Source organism: Mus caroli, chromosome 1, assembly GCF_900094665.2.
Source record: "Mus caroli chromosome 1, CAROLI_EIJ_v1.1, whole genome shotgun sequence".
NCBI classification, from domain to species: Eukaryota; Metazoa; Chordata; class Mammalia; order Rodentia; family Muridae; genus Mus; species Mus caroli.
In genome coordinates, this window is record NC_034570.1 from 154756818 (window position 1) to 154774956 (window position 18139).

Genomic DNA, 18139 nt, shown 5'->3' on the forward strand with positions numbered 1-18139 from the left:
TGAGGTGCTGAGAAGAAGGTATATCCTTTTGTTTTAGGATAAAATGTTCTGTAGATATCTGTCAGATTGTTTTTTTTTTTTTTTTTGAGAGAGGCTGTTGCCCAGTTGTATGTACATTTTTTTTTGAGAATTCTCAGAATAATCTTCCCATTTGTAGCCTAGATTTCCCCACCTCCTCGCTGAGAGACTGGTGGTTTCATACAAGGATATTAGATTAAGGGTGAAAATACTATCATGTTTTCCTGAGAATATTAATTTTAAAGACTGTGCTTCCAAATGTCTACTTTTTTGAGTTCTGTATCCATTCTGGATGTTAAGAGGAGCCAACAGACCACTTGCTATCAAGCCTGATGACCAGAGTTTGATGCCAGGGATCCACATGGTTGGAAGAGAGAACCAACTCCCACAAGTCATCCTCGGAGCTACACACACTGTACCCCACGTAAATGAACAGATAGATGAATGCATACATAAATAATTGTTTTTGACTTTTTTGTTTTGGTTTTGAGACAAGGCTTCTCTGTGTAGCTCTGGCTGTCCTAGAACTAGCTCTGTACTACTCGAACTTAGAGATCTGCTTGCCTTTGCTGCCTGGGTGCTGAGACTGAAGGTGAGCACAACCACCTCCTGGTAATGAAATTCTTATTGGAAGCATCATTGACAAAGCCTGTGTTCCTTTTTGTAGACTATCTCCTCACTTCCTGTTATGTGTGACCAAGCCAGCTCAGTCAGCCAACAGGGTCTCAAGGGAGGGAGGGAGGATTAAAAGAAGAAAAGACAATTAGACAACATTGTAACATGACCCCAGCCAGTGTGGGGTGCATTTACTTTTGTTCAGTCTGATTTTATACCATCCTAGGTACATGCAAAGAGTATGGTCAGTGCTAGGTCAAAGACAAGTAAGTAGTCAAGGAACAAACAAGCCATAAACAGAGGCCTCCTGGTATTCAGGGGCTTATCAAGATGATCAAGATCTTGAGCCTACTTCCTCGTCCTAGCCCAATGTCAAATTCTTACATAGCACTAATACAGACATTCCTGCTCCTGGCATCTGGAGCCTCTTCCGAGTTCTTGCTCTACATCTCTACATGAGTTGGGTAGAGTACCTTCTGATTCTATTTTGTGGAATAGTTTGTGAAGAACTGGGATTAGATCTTCTTTGAAGGTTTGATAGAACTCTGCACTAAACCCATCTGGTCCTGGGCTTTTCTTGGTTGGGAGACTATTAATGACTGCTTCTATTTCTTTAGGGGATCTCTATTGTTTCCTGAATCTCTTCAAAGGTCCTTTCTTCCCTTCTGAGCACCTCAGTGAGAGAAAAGCCTGGACTTCATTTGCCTCCTCTATTCTCACTCTATTTCCCCACCACCACCACCCCAAACTCTTGAGTTTTAGCCTCATCTGCTCCAGTAATTTGACAACTCATAAACTGATCTCTCCAATAGTTTTACACACATTGTCTTTACCTCTCCGAATCCCAGAATACCCAAGTGCCTCGTTCCATTTCTGTTTGATTTCCTAAATAACCAGGATATAGCCAAAAAGCAAAGTTCTGATTTCCAGTCACTGATTCTGCATCTGGCTTTCAGTGAGTGACCATATCATCTCCGAGTTTGCAAAGCCCCAGTTCTTCTTACTTTCATCTCCCATCCTGTTAAGAAATACTATCACAATTTTTCTTGTTATCTTTCTGTGTCATCTTTTTGCATCAGCTTGGGTGTTGTCAAGTTACTCATTTGTATGTATAACTTACTCATATGCATGACACACTTTTTTAAGTTGCTCATTTATATGTGTTGCCCAGGGATTGTTTAGCCTGCAAGTAGGAAATGGGGTACAGTCTTGAAAAGTATTGCTTTGTTCTGCTCTGCATTTCCTCCACCCTCTCAAAAGAAGAGAAAAGGAGGGACAGCCATCACAACTCCTCTCTCTCTCTCTCTCTCTCTCTCTCTCTCTCTCTCCCTCCCTCCCCCCAAAACACTTGGGATTTGCTGCTCTGATATGTATTCCATCACAAAATGGGGAGGGTCTCACACTCCTATCTTCAGTCACCTCTGGTTCATGTCAGGAGCCTTTCAGAGTGGCCTTGTGTAATCTTGGAATACTTAGTCTTTAAATTTGGATACAAAAGATAAGATGTGTCCATTTTCAGCCAAAGCATCATCGCAACCAAAGGCATGATATCTAAGTTTTATAATGAGTTCAATAAACTTGACAGCCCAAAGAAGGAAGATATATGTAGTCACTACTACTTTTGGATTGTCGTGGAAGGCATGAAAACACTGGCTGGAAGAAATCAAAGCCAATTTTTAACAAGTCATTTGGAAGCACAGTCTTTAAAATTAATATTCACAGGAAGACATGACAGTATTTTCACCCTTAATCTAATATCCTTGTATGAAACCACCAGAAGGAGTCTGTCCATGCCTTTGAGATGAAAAAAAAGAAAAAGTTGCTGGATGCCACGCATCTTTAATCCTAGCACGCAGGGCAAGGAGGTGTGCAGAGTTCTATGTGTTTAAGGTCAGTAGGGTCTACTTAGTGAGTTCCAGGCCAACCAGGTGTACCTAGAGAGACCTTGTTTCAAATCAGTAAAGAATGGGGAGAGGGGATGTTAGTGGTATAGTCCTCACCTAGTGTACGTGAAGCTCTGAATGTGATCACCAGCAAACACACACACACACACACACAATTGAAAGTTCTTCTTAAATCATTTGTTTCTCTTAGCAAAAGAGAAAACTGAAAAAAATCACCTTAAAAATCAATGCTAAATCTGAGTGGCAGCAGTGGCAACATGCCTTTTATCCTACACACAAGAAGCAGAGGAAGGTGGCTTTGAGTTCCAGCTTGGTATACGGAGTGAGTTCCAAGACAGCCAGAGCTGCACAGGGAAACCCTATATCAAGTTAAAAAAAAAAATCAATGCTAATTCAAGAGGTGTTTTTCTAACAAACCTGTAAGTTTATCTTTCTGATCACAGGGCCCACATCTTGACCTTCCATACTTCCTTACACCTAATTGTTGGATTTGAAACAAAGTCCCAGGAAACAGATTCTTAGCGTTAGCATTTCAGCCCCCACTTATCTGTGATAGGGACTTACTGAGCCGAGGATGTCATTTCAAGCAGGCTCAGATTTGGGGAACATGTCAAACACACATTTAACCACATGAAAATTTAATAGTAATTAATACTTATCAATAAACAAAAATGTCATCTTTATGAGGTGCTGTCAACATTAAAGAGTATAAGGGGCCACGGACAGACAGACTATGAACTCAAGCATTTTTATGATAACCAAACAGAATGAACACTGGCTCTGAGGGCATGTGAGCCTCCACTCTTGTGATACTAACCAGCAGGCAGTGTTTGTCACACCACTAATCAAAACTGTATATCCATCTTGGTAACCTAGCTTCTTTGCTTTCTAATTAATTACAATTTTGCTTTTCATGTTAAACAATCTTGTCTGAATGTAAACAAAAAGCCAAGTCTGCTATAAAACTGCACACAGAAGAAAGGCTAGATGTACAGGCTAGCTTAGTGACTGGCACTCAAGTTCAACCACGTGGATGCTTATTTTCAGAGGGAAATTACTAGATAATAAAACTCAACTTATAAACTCAATAATTATAAGCACAGTATGTTTGTTGTTTTCTCGAAGGACACACTGAAGTAAATGACTTTTGTTTCTTTGCTGTGGGCATTGATTCCTATGAAATCCTCTTCCACAGTTAAGGGTTGATCACAGGACTGCTAATCATATGTAAGTAAGCCAAGCCTCTCAGCAAGAAATCCCTTTCATCTTCTGCCCTTCGGGGCTGGGACCTGCAGTCAAAAGTGCTGAACAGTCGAAACAAGTTCAGAGCAAATCTACCACCATGTGGAAGTAATTACACAGAAATACCTTTTTCCTTAGGGCATTTGTTTTAAGAAATGCATTGCTGGCCTTTGAGCTAGAAGCAGATTTGTCCGCCTGCTGTGGGTCAAAGCAAACTTCAGTCCTCTCTGTCCTCTGGTGAGATTCACAAAAAGGATGTTTGTTTTGTTTTGTTTTGAAATTAGGTCCATTTTTATTATAACTATACCTAGGTATGAAATATTTCTAATATGCAATATAATTTAACTTATTTGACATGTTTGATGGGTAACATCGACTTGAATGGATTGAGACACACTTAGGAAATGAGGAGAGCCCAGCTCTGGGTATTTCTGTGAGGTGTTTCCACCAGTTCTTACATGTCCTTCGTTTTCTTCCCCTGGTCAGTCATGGTTAGCCTACGTACACTCAGCTCACTGGAGAGAAGAGGCGGGCATTAAATGATGTGCCTGCATAAAGTGTGACATAACCCCTCTCATTCCTTCCTCCCCTGCGGGTAAGTCTTGAACACTCATGATACATCTCGTTATTCTATGTCTTGATCATGAACTTTCTAAAATGTCCTGTTTTCGAGGTATTTTCCTCTCTCATCTCTGATGATCAAAACCACGCTTCCTTCAGTAACCTTCCTTATCCTCCCTCACCAAGCTTGTAAATATTACAGTTAGTTCCTTAGCCTAAGGAACTCAAGAACTATCCATCAAACATTTAAATGGCTATATGGCTGGAGGCTTGTAAATGTCTAAACCCAGTCTCTACTTGAAAGGGAACTCACAGTTTCCTAGGAATGACTGCCATGAATATTTTTGCATGGAAATGAGACATGACAATGTTTATCCCCAGATCACATTGTTGGTTTCCAAGTTATGCATGTAATTGCTACCAGGCAGTGAGGCATAAGGTTTTGATTTATGCTGCACCCTATCTGGTATATTTTGAGTCAACAAAACAAGTTGATGCCTGTCTTCCCACAAGCTATCATCTCCATGTGTAATGCCTAGCCTGTCTCCCATAATTTATACTATTTTTCAAAAGTAAGCTCTGGAGTAAACTCTTTATATATATAAAGATATATATAATCGAGGAGAGGTTAATATATTAATATATATTGGCTTATATATTAATCTCTCCTCGATCCACCCTTTTTTAGATGAATTTGTACCTATGTTATATTGCCCTTCTATTTACACTCTGTGAGCTCTTCATGGCTGGCCTATTATCTATCACCACAATCTGAATGTTCTCTTATTTTCCTATTATCCCCAAAGGTATTAAGGGAAGTTATGGGAAAACTGTAGTTGCCTTTCTTGATAGGTTTGAATGCTGGAACTAAAGTTCTATTTTCTTTCATAACTCCTTTCTGTAAATACAATTTTGGCTATAATTTCTTTAAGCTGGGGGTCAAAACAGCAATTAACAATTAACAACTGCTATCTTTTAATATTCACTTGAGGAAAATGAACACAGAAATGCACTTTTATTGTTAAGTTTTGGCAACAAATTAAAAATCTGACTACCGGTATACAAAATCCACATCCAAGGCAGAAAACCAAAGGGGATGCGAGCCTTCCGGGTCTTGGAAACGCTGACCGGATGTAAGGCGCAGGTGTTCGCGGGGATCCGTTCTGCGCCTGCGCGCGACCCTACCCCGCCTCAGTAGTGGGAAGTCCGGAAGAAGGCCTCAGAGGCGCGCTGTTGCCATGGCACCCGGGTGCTGGGTGCTTCAGGAGCAGGCCCCGGGGTGTCACCGTTGCCTCGTTGTCAGAGCTTAGGAAAGGAGAAGAGAGCTCCTGCGGCCATCTCTGTGACCCCAGCCGCTGCATCTTCCACAGGCAGGAGGGGACTTAGCGGGAGAGGAGGGAAGGACACGCAGACAGGTGGCAGGAGCAGGGAGAGGATAAACGTCGGGGCGAGGTGGCAGGGAGGCGGCTGAAGCGAGCCCTCCTCCGGGGAGAAGCCCCAGGATCTCCCCAGCCCCGCACAGCGTCACTTCACCATGCACAAGGAGAGCCCCTCAGAGGACGGCTTAGACGCTTAGAGTTTTTGTCCTATCATTTCCCTTCTCAGAGTTTAAGACTATGAAAGGTAGCTTGCGTGGAAGAAATCACTCCTGAAATGTTAGCTTCCACACATAGAATGCTATATCCATTCCGTTGGTGCTTCAGCTGTTCAGTACGAATCCAAAATTTTGTTAAATATTCTTGTCAGAGCTTGTAACCGATGGTAATTAAAAAAGTATTTCCTAACACCACAGATTTATTGGGATGCAGCAGGAAGGATGGACCAGATAGTTTCATAGTGTTGTGGAAGTTTGCTTAACTGCTTTTTAAAATAAGGTGTTTTTTGTTTGTTTGTTTGTTTTGTTTTTGTTTTTGTTTTTTTGCTAAATGCTTTTTTTATATGGAAAGGTTTTTCTCCTTACTGTTTATTCTTTTGGTTCTAGGTGTTTCAACAAATATTGTTTAAAAGATTATATATGTAAGGGTGAAATAGAAGTATCAGGTTAAAGTATTTTTTAAATATTTTTAATCTTGTGAGAAAGATACCAAATATAATGTGCATCTATGCCCGAGGTTCGGAGCTACATTGCAAGGTCTTCAGACCCTGAGAATTTTTCACACACTTAAGTGGAAGGAACTAATTTCTGCCACTGCAGTTTACTATTGATCTGGCCAAAAGCACTTACAGAGATTTTTTTTTAATTGATGATAAACTTTACATTTTATATGTTTAAAAAAATCATAGTAATAAAATAGGAAATGCTAAGAAATGCGGTTCATGGAAGATATCATTTTATTCTAGTGTGTTGACATGTGTATCATGTGAGCAGTGCCCTGGTGGTGATGGTTAGGAAGCCAAAGGGTTGAATAGCCTGTGACTCATTTGAAAGGCTTACAGGGCTTGGCAACAGGAGTTCATGTTTATGTTGCTTGTTTACGCTAGAAGCAGTCTAGATGTTTCTTTTGGAGCTGTAGAAATTCAATTACACTTCAGATTTGATCCAACTTCATTTATTTTTCATTTACTTTGCCTGTGCCCTTTTAAAACTTATATTTGTGTGATTTTATTAGGCCTTAAATATATGTGACATATTTTTATTTGTTATTGGTTCTGGTTTTGAATTTAGCATTTTAGCTTTCATGTAATTGATATTTTAGGAGCTCAGAAGTATGAACTATTTCATTCTTATTATTTATGAGCTCAGAATTATGTTTGATATAAGACTCTGAGGAGTTAGTTCTAGAAAAGTTTTCTTCTAGCAGCAAGTTAAACATCGTAATTTCAGCATCCCTTCTGTGAAAAGAGAGCTAATGATACCATGGAATAGTGAGTGTGAAAACCAGTGTGGTTTTTACCTGCCTTTTGTCTTAAGGCAAATTTGATTTTATTCTGTGTCATTCATAGTGTAATCATTTTCACTGGTGGGTAGGCAGAGAGTGTAAGGAATCTAGTATGTCTTGAAGGTAGATGTTGGTTTATCCAAGTCACCTCAAAATAACTTCTAATTGAGAAGTTATTGAAGCCTTACATTTGTGTTTGTCAAGAAGGCCTGTTTTATATTTTTAGCTTAAAAAAAATACCTGGAGGGGCTGGAGAGATGGCTCAGTGGTTAAGAGCACTGACTGCTCTTCTAAAGGTCTTGAGTTCAAATCCCACAACCACATGGTGGCTCACAACCATCCGTAATGAGATTTGATGCCCTCTTTTGGGGTTTCTGAAGACAGCCACAGTGTACTCACATATAATAAATAAATAAATCTTTTTTAAAAAACAATATCTGGAAAGAATACAATGAATATTTTAGTAATGATTACTATCTAGTTAACTGACTCCTTATGTATCCAAGTGGCTAAAAACTAACACTAAGAACAGGGTGTAAACTGCATTGTCTGTTGAAGAACAGTTTTACTATTTGGCAGGAGATGGAGGAATCTTGTTCCAAGCTCCACGCTCTTACTAACTTAGAGATCTCCTGGATTGTGGTTGGGAGGGTTGGGGATAGGTAGAAGGGTTGTCAGGGCTGTGTGCTATGGAGATGTGTTGCCACTGGCGGGTATGTACAAACACGTCTACTCTGCCCACTTCCTCTTACGTGCTTCTGGGTGGTAATTAGCTTACCTGGCAACGCAGCTTTCCGTGCCCACCCCACCTCTCAACTGGCTTAACCCATACCTTTGGCTTTTAAAATCTTATAGCATTATTCATTGATAAGTGGAACAATGGATGAAGATAAAGATATTGATTCAAAAGAGAGTGAAGAATATGAAGATGACTTTGAAAAGGACTTGGAGTGGTTGATCAATGATAAAGAAAAAAGTAATGGCAGCATAATAGAGGTATGTGTACAGTACCAATAGAATGCATGGCAGTTACGTCAATAGCATGCAAGGAAACTACATCCATAGCATGCAAGGAAACTACATCCATCAATAACACGCATGGTAACTGTGCCAATAGAATGCTTGGCCCTCACATCAGGAAGGCATTTTATCGCTGTGAAGGTTTTCACTCCTGCTGTCTCGTCTAAACGTCACAGCATTTTATTTATTTATTTATTTATTTATTTATTTATTGTCTATTGAACAAATATCGTTATCCTTGTCTTGGACATTGGATGGTTTAGACACTGTGTTTTAATGTTTGGGTGAATGACAGGATGGGAATGAAAATTCATTTAAACAAAGCTCAAACAATAATGAAATTTTAATCTAAGTAAATAAGTAACATGATTTAGTGCATCCAAGTTGAAAATGTAAAAAAATAACATGGGTTTATACTTTTTTAAAAAGATTGATTTATTTATTTTATGTGAATATGCTGTCACTGTCTTCAGACACACCAGAAGAGGGCATGGGTTCTCACTACAGATGGTTGTGAGCCACCATGTGGTTGCTGGGAATTGAACTCAGGATCTTCGAAGAATAGCCAATGCTCTTAACTGCTGAGCCATTCCTCCAGGCCCAGGTTTATACTTTTAATACAAATAAATCTTTTAAAAATATAACCTCCCAGTTAATAGTTGAAACCTTAAGACAAAATTAACATGTGAGAGTAGTGAAGATAGTGAAAAAATAAAGGGCTGATTTGAGCTGTAATTAACCAGGGACCTGTGTGGTAATCAGATACATGGAGGGAGAAGTCAGGAAATATGATCCTTTCCTGGCTCTTCCTATCACACACACACACACACACACACATACACACACACACACACACACACACACACACGGCATATATTCATATATAATTTGTGTGTGGAGACATTAGTGTGAATATGTGAGGGACTAACAAGAAATATGCCTGGGATGTTGACTGAGATGTCTTTGGAAGGAAAGCAATAAGAGGAATCATTTAGATTCCAGGGAGTTGAACAGAGGGAATTTGAGGAAATGAAGGCAGTGGGTTTTACAAACTTAACTCCATCTTGGTTTGTTACATGGTGGAGAAAAAAAAAATGCAGTAGGATATTTGAAAAACTGACAACAGTGAAGCGTTGCCTAGGTGACCATAAAAGGAGTGTCACGTGCCCAGGAAGCACCCAGTGCAAGTAGAGGCAGAGATTTCTGGAGAGGTGAAGCTGGACCCTTGCTGCAGCTGCAGTAGGTCAAGCTGTGGAGGGCAAGGCCATAGAGTCATAGTGACAATAATGAGGACTCACTGTTTCCCCCGTATTTCTCAGAGGTGCTCAGAAAGATGGGCTGTAATGTTATGAGTACAGTGTAGGCCAGAAGCACCTAAATTGCCCTGTGTATAAAATGAACCACATGAACACAAAAAGCAATCCATTCACCTGTCCCCCAAGTAAATGAATAGAATTTTAATTGTGCTGGACAGTAAACTTATGTGTTTGTTTTTGTTTTCTTTTGTTTGCTTTAAAGATGGCTTGCAAGAAGGAAGATGATCTTGACCAGGTATTAAAAGAGAATGAAACAGAAACAGAACTTGGCCAACAGCTCTCTGATCCAGAGAACTCTCCAAAGGATGACGCCTTGCCCAGAAGGAATGATTTCATTTCTGTCCCAAGTATTCAGCCGTTGGATCCCATATCAGACTCAGACAGTGAGAACTCCTTCCAGGATTCCAAACCAGAAAACCAGAAAGACCTGGAGGACGAAGAGGATGAGGAAGTAAGGAGATACATTATGGAGAAAATTATAGAGGCTAACAAGCTTCTTCAGACTCAAGAACCTGTGAATGATAAGAGGGAGCGAAAACTGAAGTTCAAAGACAAGTTGGTTGATCTGGAAGTCCCACCATTAGAAGACAGTGATACTTGTAAAGCTCTCTTAGAAAACGAGACCAATATGTCTGGGAAACTGTCCCAGTTATGTATTTCTGGTGACTTAGAACAAGAGAGTGTGCTCGTGTCAGTTACCGATGGCAGCTGTGAAGAAAATGATAGGAAGATACTGGTGGAGAGAGATGGAAAGTTTGAACTTATGAATCTGCAGGACATTGAGAGTCAGGGCTTTCTGCCCCCCATTAGCAGTGCTAATAGTGTGGAACATGAATCCTCCCAGTTGCCGCTCAGGGCTCCCAACCCGTCTGTTGGTGGTATCAAGAAAGAAGAGTCTGAAGCAAAGGTTCATGTCATGCCTCTCTCTCCAGCAGGAGAGCCATTGGCTCAGGTCCCTCAGCTACTCCCCAACCCCAAGAATCGTCCAAGCTCTGCTGCCAACCCAGATGTAACTAAAAAAACCAGGAGATCCAATCACAGGATACAGTCAGCAGGTGTCTCTCCAGTGACCTCAACATACTGTCTTTCACCACGACAGAAGGAACTCCAAAAACAGCTGGAACGAAAGCGTGAAAAGCTCAAGAGGGAGGTAAGAAGGCAGGCGGGCATGGTGTGGGGAGAAGAGTGCATTTCAGGTTTGAGCAGTGCCACAAGACAGGAATGGCTCAAAATACCAGGAGTTGTCGTCTCGGACTGACTCTCATGTTGTTAAATCGCTGGGGTAAATGTTGAGGGCTGGGGCACTGCCATTACCTTTATCATTTCTTGTAGACATCACAAAAGATAATAGAACCTCTGTGTTAGACCCAGACCGTTCTCAGACATGACTTGCCTTAAACGTGAGATTTGAAGGCAAGTGCTATGCGATAGGTGAGACTCAAATCTTATGTGACAAAGTGAAGGCACAAAGTAGGCGACAGGTCAGCTTGCATCACCATTGCTGTGGTTGTGTGCACCTCATATGTCTTCCGTGTGTATAATTCCTTGATTTCTGGGATTGCAGTTATGGATTGAGGCTGCAGCTGGGTGGTAGAGCGGTGCCTAACATGCCCAAAGCTCTTGGTTCCATCATCTCTGCTGGGGGTGGGGAGCAGAGCCTCGTGTCCACGCTGACAGTCTCTAAATCCCTCCGGAATCTCAAATGCTGAGACCTTTGAGGAACAGGTCAGATGCCTTGCCCAAGATGATGCAGTATGATCTCAGAGAGTCTGGCTCACAGCTAACGTGTGGCTTTCTGCTGTCCCACTACGCTCGTGTTCTCTGCCTACCAGTGACTACCTGACAGTTCTGCAGAATGGATGTAAGCAACTTCCTTCAAGTTTAGATAACTTCTTTTTATAACAGTAGCTGAATAATTAAGATACAGTTTCATTTTTTTTAAATAGTTAGCCAAGTCGCTAAGTGTGCCTCTGATAGCAAAAATGCTGGTTTTTAAGCATAAATAACCTGGAAAACATTTTAATAGAAAATTTAAAAATTCCTATAAAATTACAGCTGACTCTTCTATCATCATCAGCAGACTCAAATTTTGGTCTCTTTACTCCATTTCTTTTTTATTTTTTAAGTTAAAATATTTTATTTATTCAATTACTGCTTTAATCGTAGTGTTGTGCTGTTGTGAGGCGAGAACCCAGGTTCCTAAGTGAGCTTGCTGAACTACATCCCCAGCATTAGTTAACATACATTTAAAACAGGGCATAGGCCACATTCCGTGTCTTCCTCATGCATTTCCCACACGTTTCTAAGTGAGTGAAGTATTTTCCATCATAACTGCAGTACCATCATCACAACTAATTTAACAATGGAAAAATGATCAAGCAATGTATAGTGCTTCTTGAAAGTGTTGTTGTTTGCATTGTTGTAATTTAGTTAATTGGTGCCAAGAGTAACCTAAGAGGAGACAAAAGATACACATGGTTCCCAATGCGTGTAATGAACACCATGTAACTATACACTTCTCTGGCTTAACTGCTCCAAAGAACTCCATTGCTCCTCTTAAGTTATTAGAGGCCCCCCCTCCCTGTATTTGAAAGAGGAGTAGTTTTCATTTGGAAAGTTTTGAGACGGGGGATCCTCATTTCAGAAGTCCAAATACACCTTCCTGACTCCCGTCCGGCTTGATGAGTCTCCCACTCGTGCCCTTTCTCCCCCTGTACAGGAGGAACAGCGCAAACTCGAGGAAGAGAATGAGAAGAAAAAGGAGAATGAGATGGTGTTTAAAGCATGGCTGCAGAAGAAAAGAGAGCAGGTCATAGAAATGCGGAGAGTTCAGCGGGCAAAGCAGATCGAAGACATGAGCAGCAGAGTGAGTGGGCTGCGCTGGGAGAGCAAGCTCGCACACAGGGGCTCATCGTTTGGGTGTTCGAAGACTTATTTATTTTATGTATGTGATTACACTGTCAGTGTCTTCAGACACCAGAAGAGGGCATCAGATCCCATTACAGATGGTTGTGAGCCAGCATGTGGTTGCTGGGAATTGAACTCAGGACCTCTGGAAGAGCAGCAGTGCTCTTAACTGCTGGGGGCTCATCTTCTTTACAGAAGGAAAACATGACCCAACTCACCCCAGCAGAGGGTGCCATGTACAGGACTCTAGTCCCCTCAGACTGCCCAAATCAGACGATTCTAGTGATACTCAGCTTCTCTAGCACAGAAAATAAAAATGATTAGTTCATATTTTCAAGGTATTTTAATCTTACTATTCAAAGTAGAAAAACATACACAATTTCTCCTTATAAACCGACAAGACTGCAGCCACTTTAGAGTAGATAGAAATCATAAGTAAAATCTCTCAAATTTAAAATGCCAAATATTTATTGATTTTATTTATGTGTATGAGTATTTTGCCTTCAAGTATGTTGTGAACCATGTGTGTGCCTGCCACCTGAGGGGTCAGAAGAGGACATCATCAGATCCCCTGGAGATTGATGACAGCTCTGAGCTGCAGTATGGGTCCTGGGAATTCAACCCAGGTCCTCTGGGAGAGCAGCCACAGCTCTTAAGCACTGCGTCATCTCTCCAGCACCGCCTAATTTTTAAAAATTGAAATACAGCGACTGGAGGGATAGCTCAGCTTTTAGGAGCCCTGGCTGCTCTTTCAGAATGCTCAAGGTTGCTTCCCATCACCCACACTGGGTGGTTCACAATCTCCTGTAACTGTAGCTCCAGGGAATCAGATACCAGGCCTTGGGCATACATGCATACACATAAAAATGAAACCACTCTGGGTAGCATTTTATTTAATTTAACTTTTACATATGTATTTTCAGAAATTCAATTTGTTGCTTTCCCTTTATCATGGACATCTTTCTAGGCCTTGGTTGTTAGATAACACTTTTAACTATCTAACTTCTCTCCCCCGTTAATGAACTCACTCCTCATGTAGGATTAGATAGGTTTCAATGTTGTGCCATACACGTGCTTCAATAAAGCTGCACATTATCGTGCGGAACACCAAGACTCTGCAGGGATGGTTTAAAGAGTAGGATGTAAGACTTCTGAGTGTTCAGAGTAAAATATTTATCATGTCCAATCATCCTCCCAAGTTTAAAACAACTTCGAGTTCTTACAACAGTGTGAGTGACATATTTGCCACAGGGCAGTAATGCTGTGTGTGATTTATCTTCTCAGTTTGTCTTCAGATCAATAATATCCCTGCTTGTTTGTGTTTGTGATATAATAAGACAGATATAAATACTGGTTTCTGTCCTTAGTTCTTTGCCCAGAGGTCCCCTGAAATCCTGTATAGATCCTGGAAGAGTGGGCGTGCTTGGTGGGTCTTTGGTTGTAGAATTTGGTCTTTGGTTCCAGTTGCTGACAGGGAGTACCTCATCCCTGAGGTTCTCTGAGACTTGTGTGTCTGGTTCTAAAGGGCTAGCTCTCAGGGGGCTTCTGGATGAGAACTGACCTATAGACACAAGTCCTGATGAGGACTTGGAACTTCCTGTTCCACCTCAAGAGTAGGAAGTGCGGAGGGAGAGGCTGGGCTGGGCTAATCCATAAGCATGTGGTGAAGCCTTCCGCAGATTCCTGAACTAGGAGGGTAAAGAGCTCCCTGGTTTGTTAAAAGGGATGCCAGTGTTCCCTGGCATGGGTATAAGAACTTCAAGTCCCCTCTCATTTCCCTTTTCCAGTGAACTCTGCTGGTCTGCCTTCTTTACTCTTCTTATGTGTACGAGTGTCTGCAGGAATGGATGTGTACCACATGTGTGCCTAGTACCCAGGAAGGCCAAAGAGGGAGGAGAGGCACCACAGTTGGTCTGCTACAGGGTTGGAGATGAGACTGGGCGAGTGGATTTGGAGGAGAGGAGGGAGAGTGAAGATCTGAAGATTGCCTAGAGCTTCCCTGGCCTGCATGGCTGATGGCTTCCCAGGGAGTGCCTGTGGGAGGCGGTGGCTGAGACAAAGGGATGAGGTGGTGATGGAGGCTGCTGTCGGAGAGGATCCAGTGTGATTCTCTGGAAATGGGGCTGAGAAGGGCTCTACTACACAGCTAGGGATGAGACTAGGGTTGGATTTGTATTTACTAATGGAGAGGAGAAGATCTGCAGTTAGCCCTCCTGCTGCCTTGGCCAATGTGGCCACTCAAAGTTTATTTTTTTATCAGGACTGAAGAGGGAACCCAGTAGCTAAGAATACCAGTTGCTCTTTCAGAGAACTTAGGTTCACTTCTCAGCACCAACATGTGCCCTATGATTACTTGTGACTTACAAGGTGTCTGATGCTTTGGCTATATACAGGCACTACACACATATGCGCATACCCATACACAGATCTGCACAAATACATGTAACTTAAAACGACCAAAAAAAAAAAAAGGAATTCCTAAAAATCACTTTTAATAAAAATTCCATGAAAACCTAATTAGGACTTTCAAAATTATTACAAATATTATTGGTATTTTCAGGATTTATTTTGTTAGAGCAAAACTTTCAGTGTCCCAGCTGAAAAAAAACAGAAACAGATGTGAATAGTAAGTTGATCCTACAGATGACCGTAGCATATAAAAAACCAATACAAACTCTAAAACCAAAGAAATATTGATTAAAGTTGTCATGTATCCAATATAGCAGTTTATCTGTCGCTTATTAGGTGCATGTGCTGTCTCATTCACAGAAATACAGTTTCAACCCAAATAAGGACATTGTGTCTTAGAGACAATTTCTAGAGGGTGGAGAGGTAGCTTAACACTAAAGAGTGCTGCAGAGGACCCGAGTGGTTCCCAGTGCTGATGTCAGGGACTCACAGCTGCCTGGAACTAAAGCTCTAGGGAAGCTAATGCCTTTCTTGCTTCACAGACACCTATACATATGTGTATGTACAGACGCACACACACATAAATAAAAATAAATATTAAGAACTTCCAAAATAATAAACTCAATGGTAATTATTAAGTGATAAATACTATATAGAAGGTATGCAAAATCATGAGGGTATTGTGCATTTAGCAATAATTATAGTTTCATTGTTTTGTTTAATATTTATTTTTCTATCTATGGGTGTTTTGTCTGCATGTCTGTTCACCACATGTATGCAGTGCCTGTGGAGACCGGTAGAGGGCAGTGGGTGCCACTGGAACCGGAGATACATATGGTTGGTTGTAAGCTGCCATGTGGGTGCTGGGAGACAAACCTAGGTCCTCAGAAAGAGTAGCCAATGCTCTTATCCTCTGAGCCATTTCTTCAGGCCCAATAATAGTCTTGAAGATATACCTAGCAGTTGAGTATCTTCTGATGGATACTGTCAACTGAAAAACTTAGAATTTAAGAAAAAGATAATACAGTGAATTACATGCTTATAAACTATATTCCATGGAACTTTCAGGAACTAAAGCCCTCAACTCCTTCCATTCTTTGTTTTATATGCGTGTATCTTTGGGGAAAATATATTTGATTTGTCAAAGAGGTCAGCTTTGAAAACCTCAGCTGTTGCTTTCTCCATGAATTGCTTTGTACTGGGGTGGCGCTGGAGGTGGATCTCAGACCACTGAGCATGCCAGCTAAGTGCCCCTAAGTGCCCCTGATCACGCCCATCCCCTTTCTTCAACAGGACGAAAGCTCCCTCACAGGAGCATAAGCAGTGTTGACAGAGGAATGGGGATGCATTTGGGTGGAGCGCTCAGAACGCAGGCCATGAAGTTGGTGTGGAAACCCTGGCTGGGGGCTTGGTTCTTGTGGAGCGTCAAGAGGCTGCTTTAGTTCCCCTGAGTTCAGTGAGTCTCTCTCCCTTTGTTTTCTACTCAGCAAGTGAACAGAGACCCACAGCAAGCTTTTCGGTTATGGCTTAAGAAAAAGCACGAGGAGCAGATGAAAGAAAGGAAGACAGAAGAACTCAGAAAGCAAGAGGAGTGCTTGTTCTTCCTGAGAGGAACAGAGGGCCGCGAGAGAGCCTTTCGACAGTAGGTTAAAGTGGGGCTTGAGGTGTTCAAAAGCTGGCCCCACCCCTGCTGTGTCTGTTACCTCATTGGTCCTGAGCATACTGACCCTACTTCAGAGCTTTAGCCTTCAGGAAGGTTGGAGAATAAAGGTTGATTCCACTTGTGTGAACTTCCTCACTCCCTCTCTCTCCCTCCCTTCCTCCCTCCCTCCGTCCCTCGTTCCCTCCCTCCTTCATTCTTTTCCCTTCTGTATGTTAACCCTCTTATTATAAAAGTGAAAATTTATATTTTCATTATCCAAAAATCTAATCATGACTATTAGCACTAGAATACCTGTCTTCTAAATACTTCTTTGCAAATATATTTACAATAAAAATATACATTGTGATCATACTGTTCCTAAAGTTGTATAACATGTAATTAATTTGCTTAAAGTAAAATGCAACTCAGGACTCCAAAAGTATGATTTTCTTATTCTAATAGTTGTTTGGGTTTATTTCTGGATCTCTCTCTCTCTCCCCATCTCCCATATATACTTCTATACCAGACAGATGTGTATAAAGTTAGTTCTTACGTTACTTTAATAAGCAAGGACTCAATTCCTTGAGTTCCTTCTGATGCTTAGATTTCCTTTACCCTTCCATGCTTAGGCTCCTTCTGCATTTTAAGGAAGGGCCTTTCTCTCCACCTAGAAGCATGGGCTCTAGAGTTTTCCTGCTAAGAAGCCTGAGGCAGCAGCTTTGCATCTTGCTAGTGTTTTTAACTGAACTAATGTTTTGCATGCTGATTTGAGGAATAACTTAATTGGGATGTAGCAAGTAGTTGTTTGCTTAAAAAATGATCATTTTGGAAAAGGGCTAGGACTTGTAACTCCATGTAAGTTAGATTACTACCAAGCCAAGCAAGTTATCAGCTTTACCACAAGACAAATCTAATCTCAAGCATTTATTTGATCCCAGATGTAAAATGCTTTCTTGAATGAGCCTGGGAACTAAGCCTATAAATGTTCAGTTGATTCTTTAACACTTGTGTTTTGACCCCATCTCACTGCAGAAAGGTTAGTTCCCCACGCTTGTAGATGAGCAGCTCAGTGTATGACACGCACCAGTCTGACCCTGCTCTTCCTACAGATGGCTCAGAAGGAAACAGATCGAGAAGATAGCTGAGCAGCAGGCTGTCAAAGAGAGAGCCCGGCAGCTCCGGCTTGAAGCCCGCCGCTCCAAACAGCTGCAGAGCAGCCTGTACAGCATACCCGAAGCCAAGGCTTTCCGCTTCACCGACCACTACAACTGAAGCTACCCGGGAAAGACTACATGTGAAGCTGCTGGCACCAGAATGTTGTGTGTTGTTTCCCAGGGGCCCCGTGTCTCGGCATCACTCCAGGTTGTGGGAGTAGGATTTGCCTTTTGGTGACGCTGAATTTATGTTGTTTTCACACAAACACAAAATAAATGTCTCTCACAGTGTTGAATGTGTGGTGTCATCTCGTTGTCAGTGCCTCAGGCTGATCAATGAGGAAGCTGTTCTACCTCTAAATCACTTCAACATTTCTACCCAGAAAGCCACACATTTCTTTTTATAGTTCCCATGATCATTTAAAATATTGCAAAAGAGGGACAGCGAGATGTCTGTGGGTAAAGACATTTG

At 41.5% G+C, this 18139-nt stretch overlaps 1 protein-coding gene across 1 annotated transcript; it reads left to right on the forward strand.

Annotated features, from left to right (window-relative positions):
• The first annotated feature begins 5543 nt into the window (after positions 1 to 5543).
• On the forward strand, positions 5544 to 17963 carry Ccdc181 (coiled-coil domain containing 181). Its single transcript, XM_021163150.2, has 6 exons — positions 5544 to 5710; positions 8075 to 8215; positions 9758 to 10705; positions 12275 to 12421; positions 16359 to 16513; positions 17623 to 17963. Exons 2-6 carry the CDS (start codon positions 8099 to 8101, stop codon positions 17783 to 17785), a joined length of 1530 nt encoding a protein of 509 aa, XP_021018809.1. The 5' UTR covers positions 5544 to 5710; positions 8075 to 8098; the 3' UTR covers positions 17786 to 17963.
• Positions 17964 to 18139: the final 176 nt, after the last annotated feature.

Coding starts and splice junctions, on each gene's coding strand:
- Ccdc181 (XM_021163150.2), top strand. CDS start 8,099: ATGGATGAAGATAAAGATATTGATTCAAAAGAGAGTGAAGAATATGAA. Junction 12,422..16,358: donor TCGAAGACATGAGCAGCAGA/GTGAGTGGGCTG, acceptor TTTTCTACTCAG/CAAGTGAACAGAGACCCACA. Junction 16,514..17,622: donor CGCGAGAGAGCCTTTCGACA/GTAGGTTAAAGT, acceptor CTCTTCCTACAG/ATGGCTCAGAAGGAAACAGA.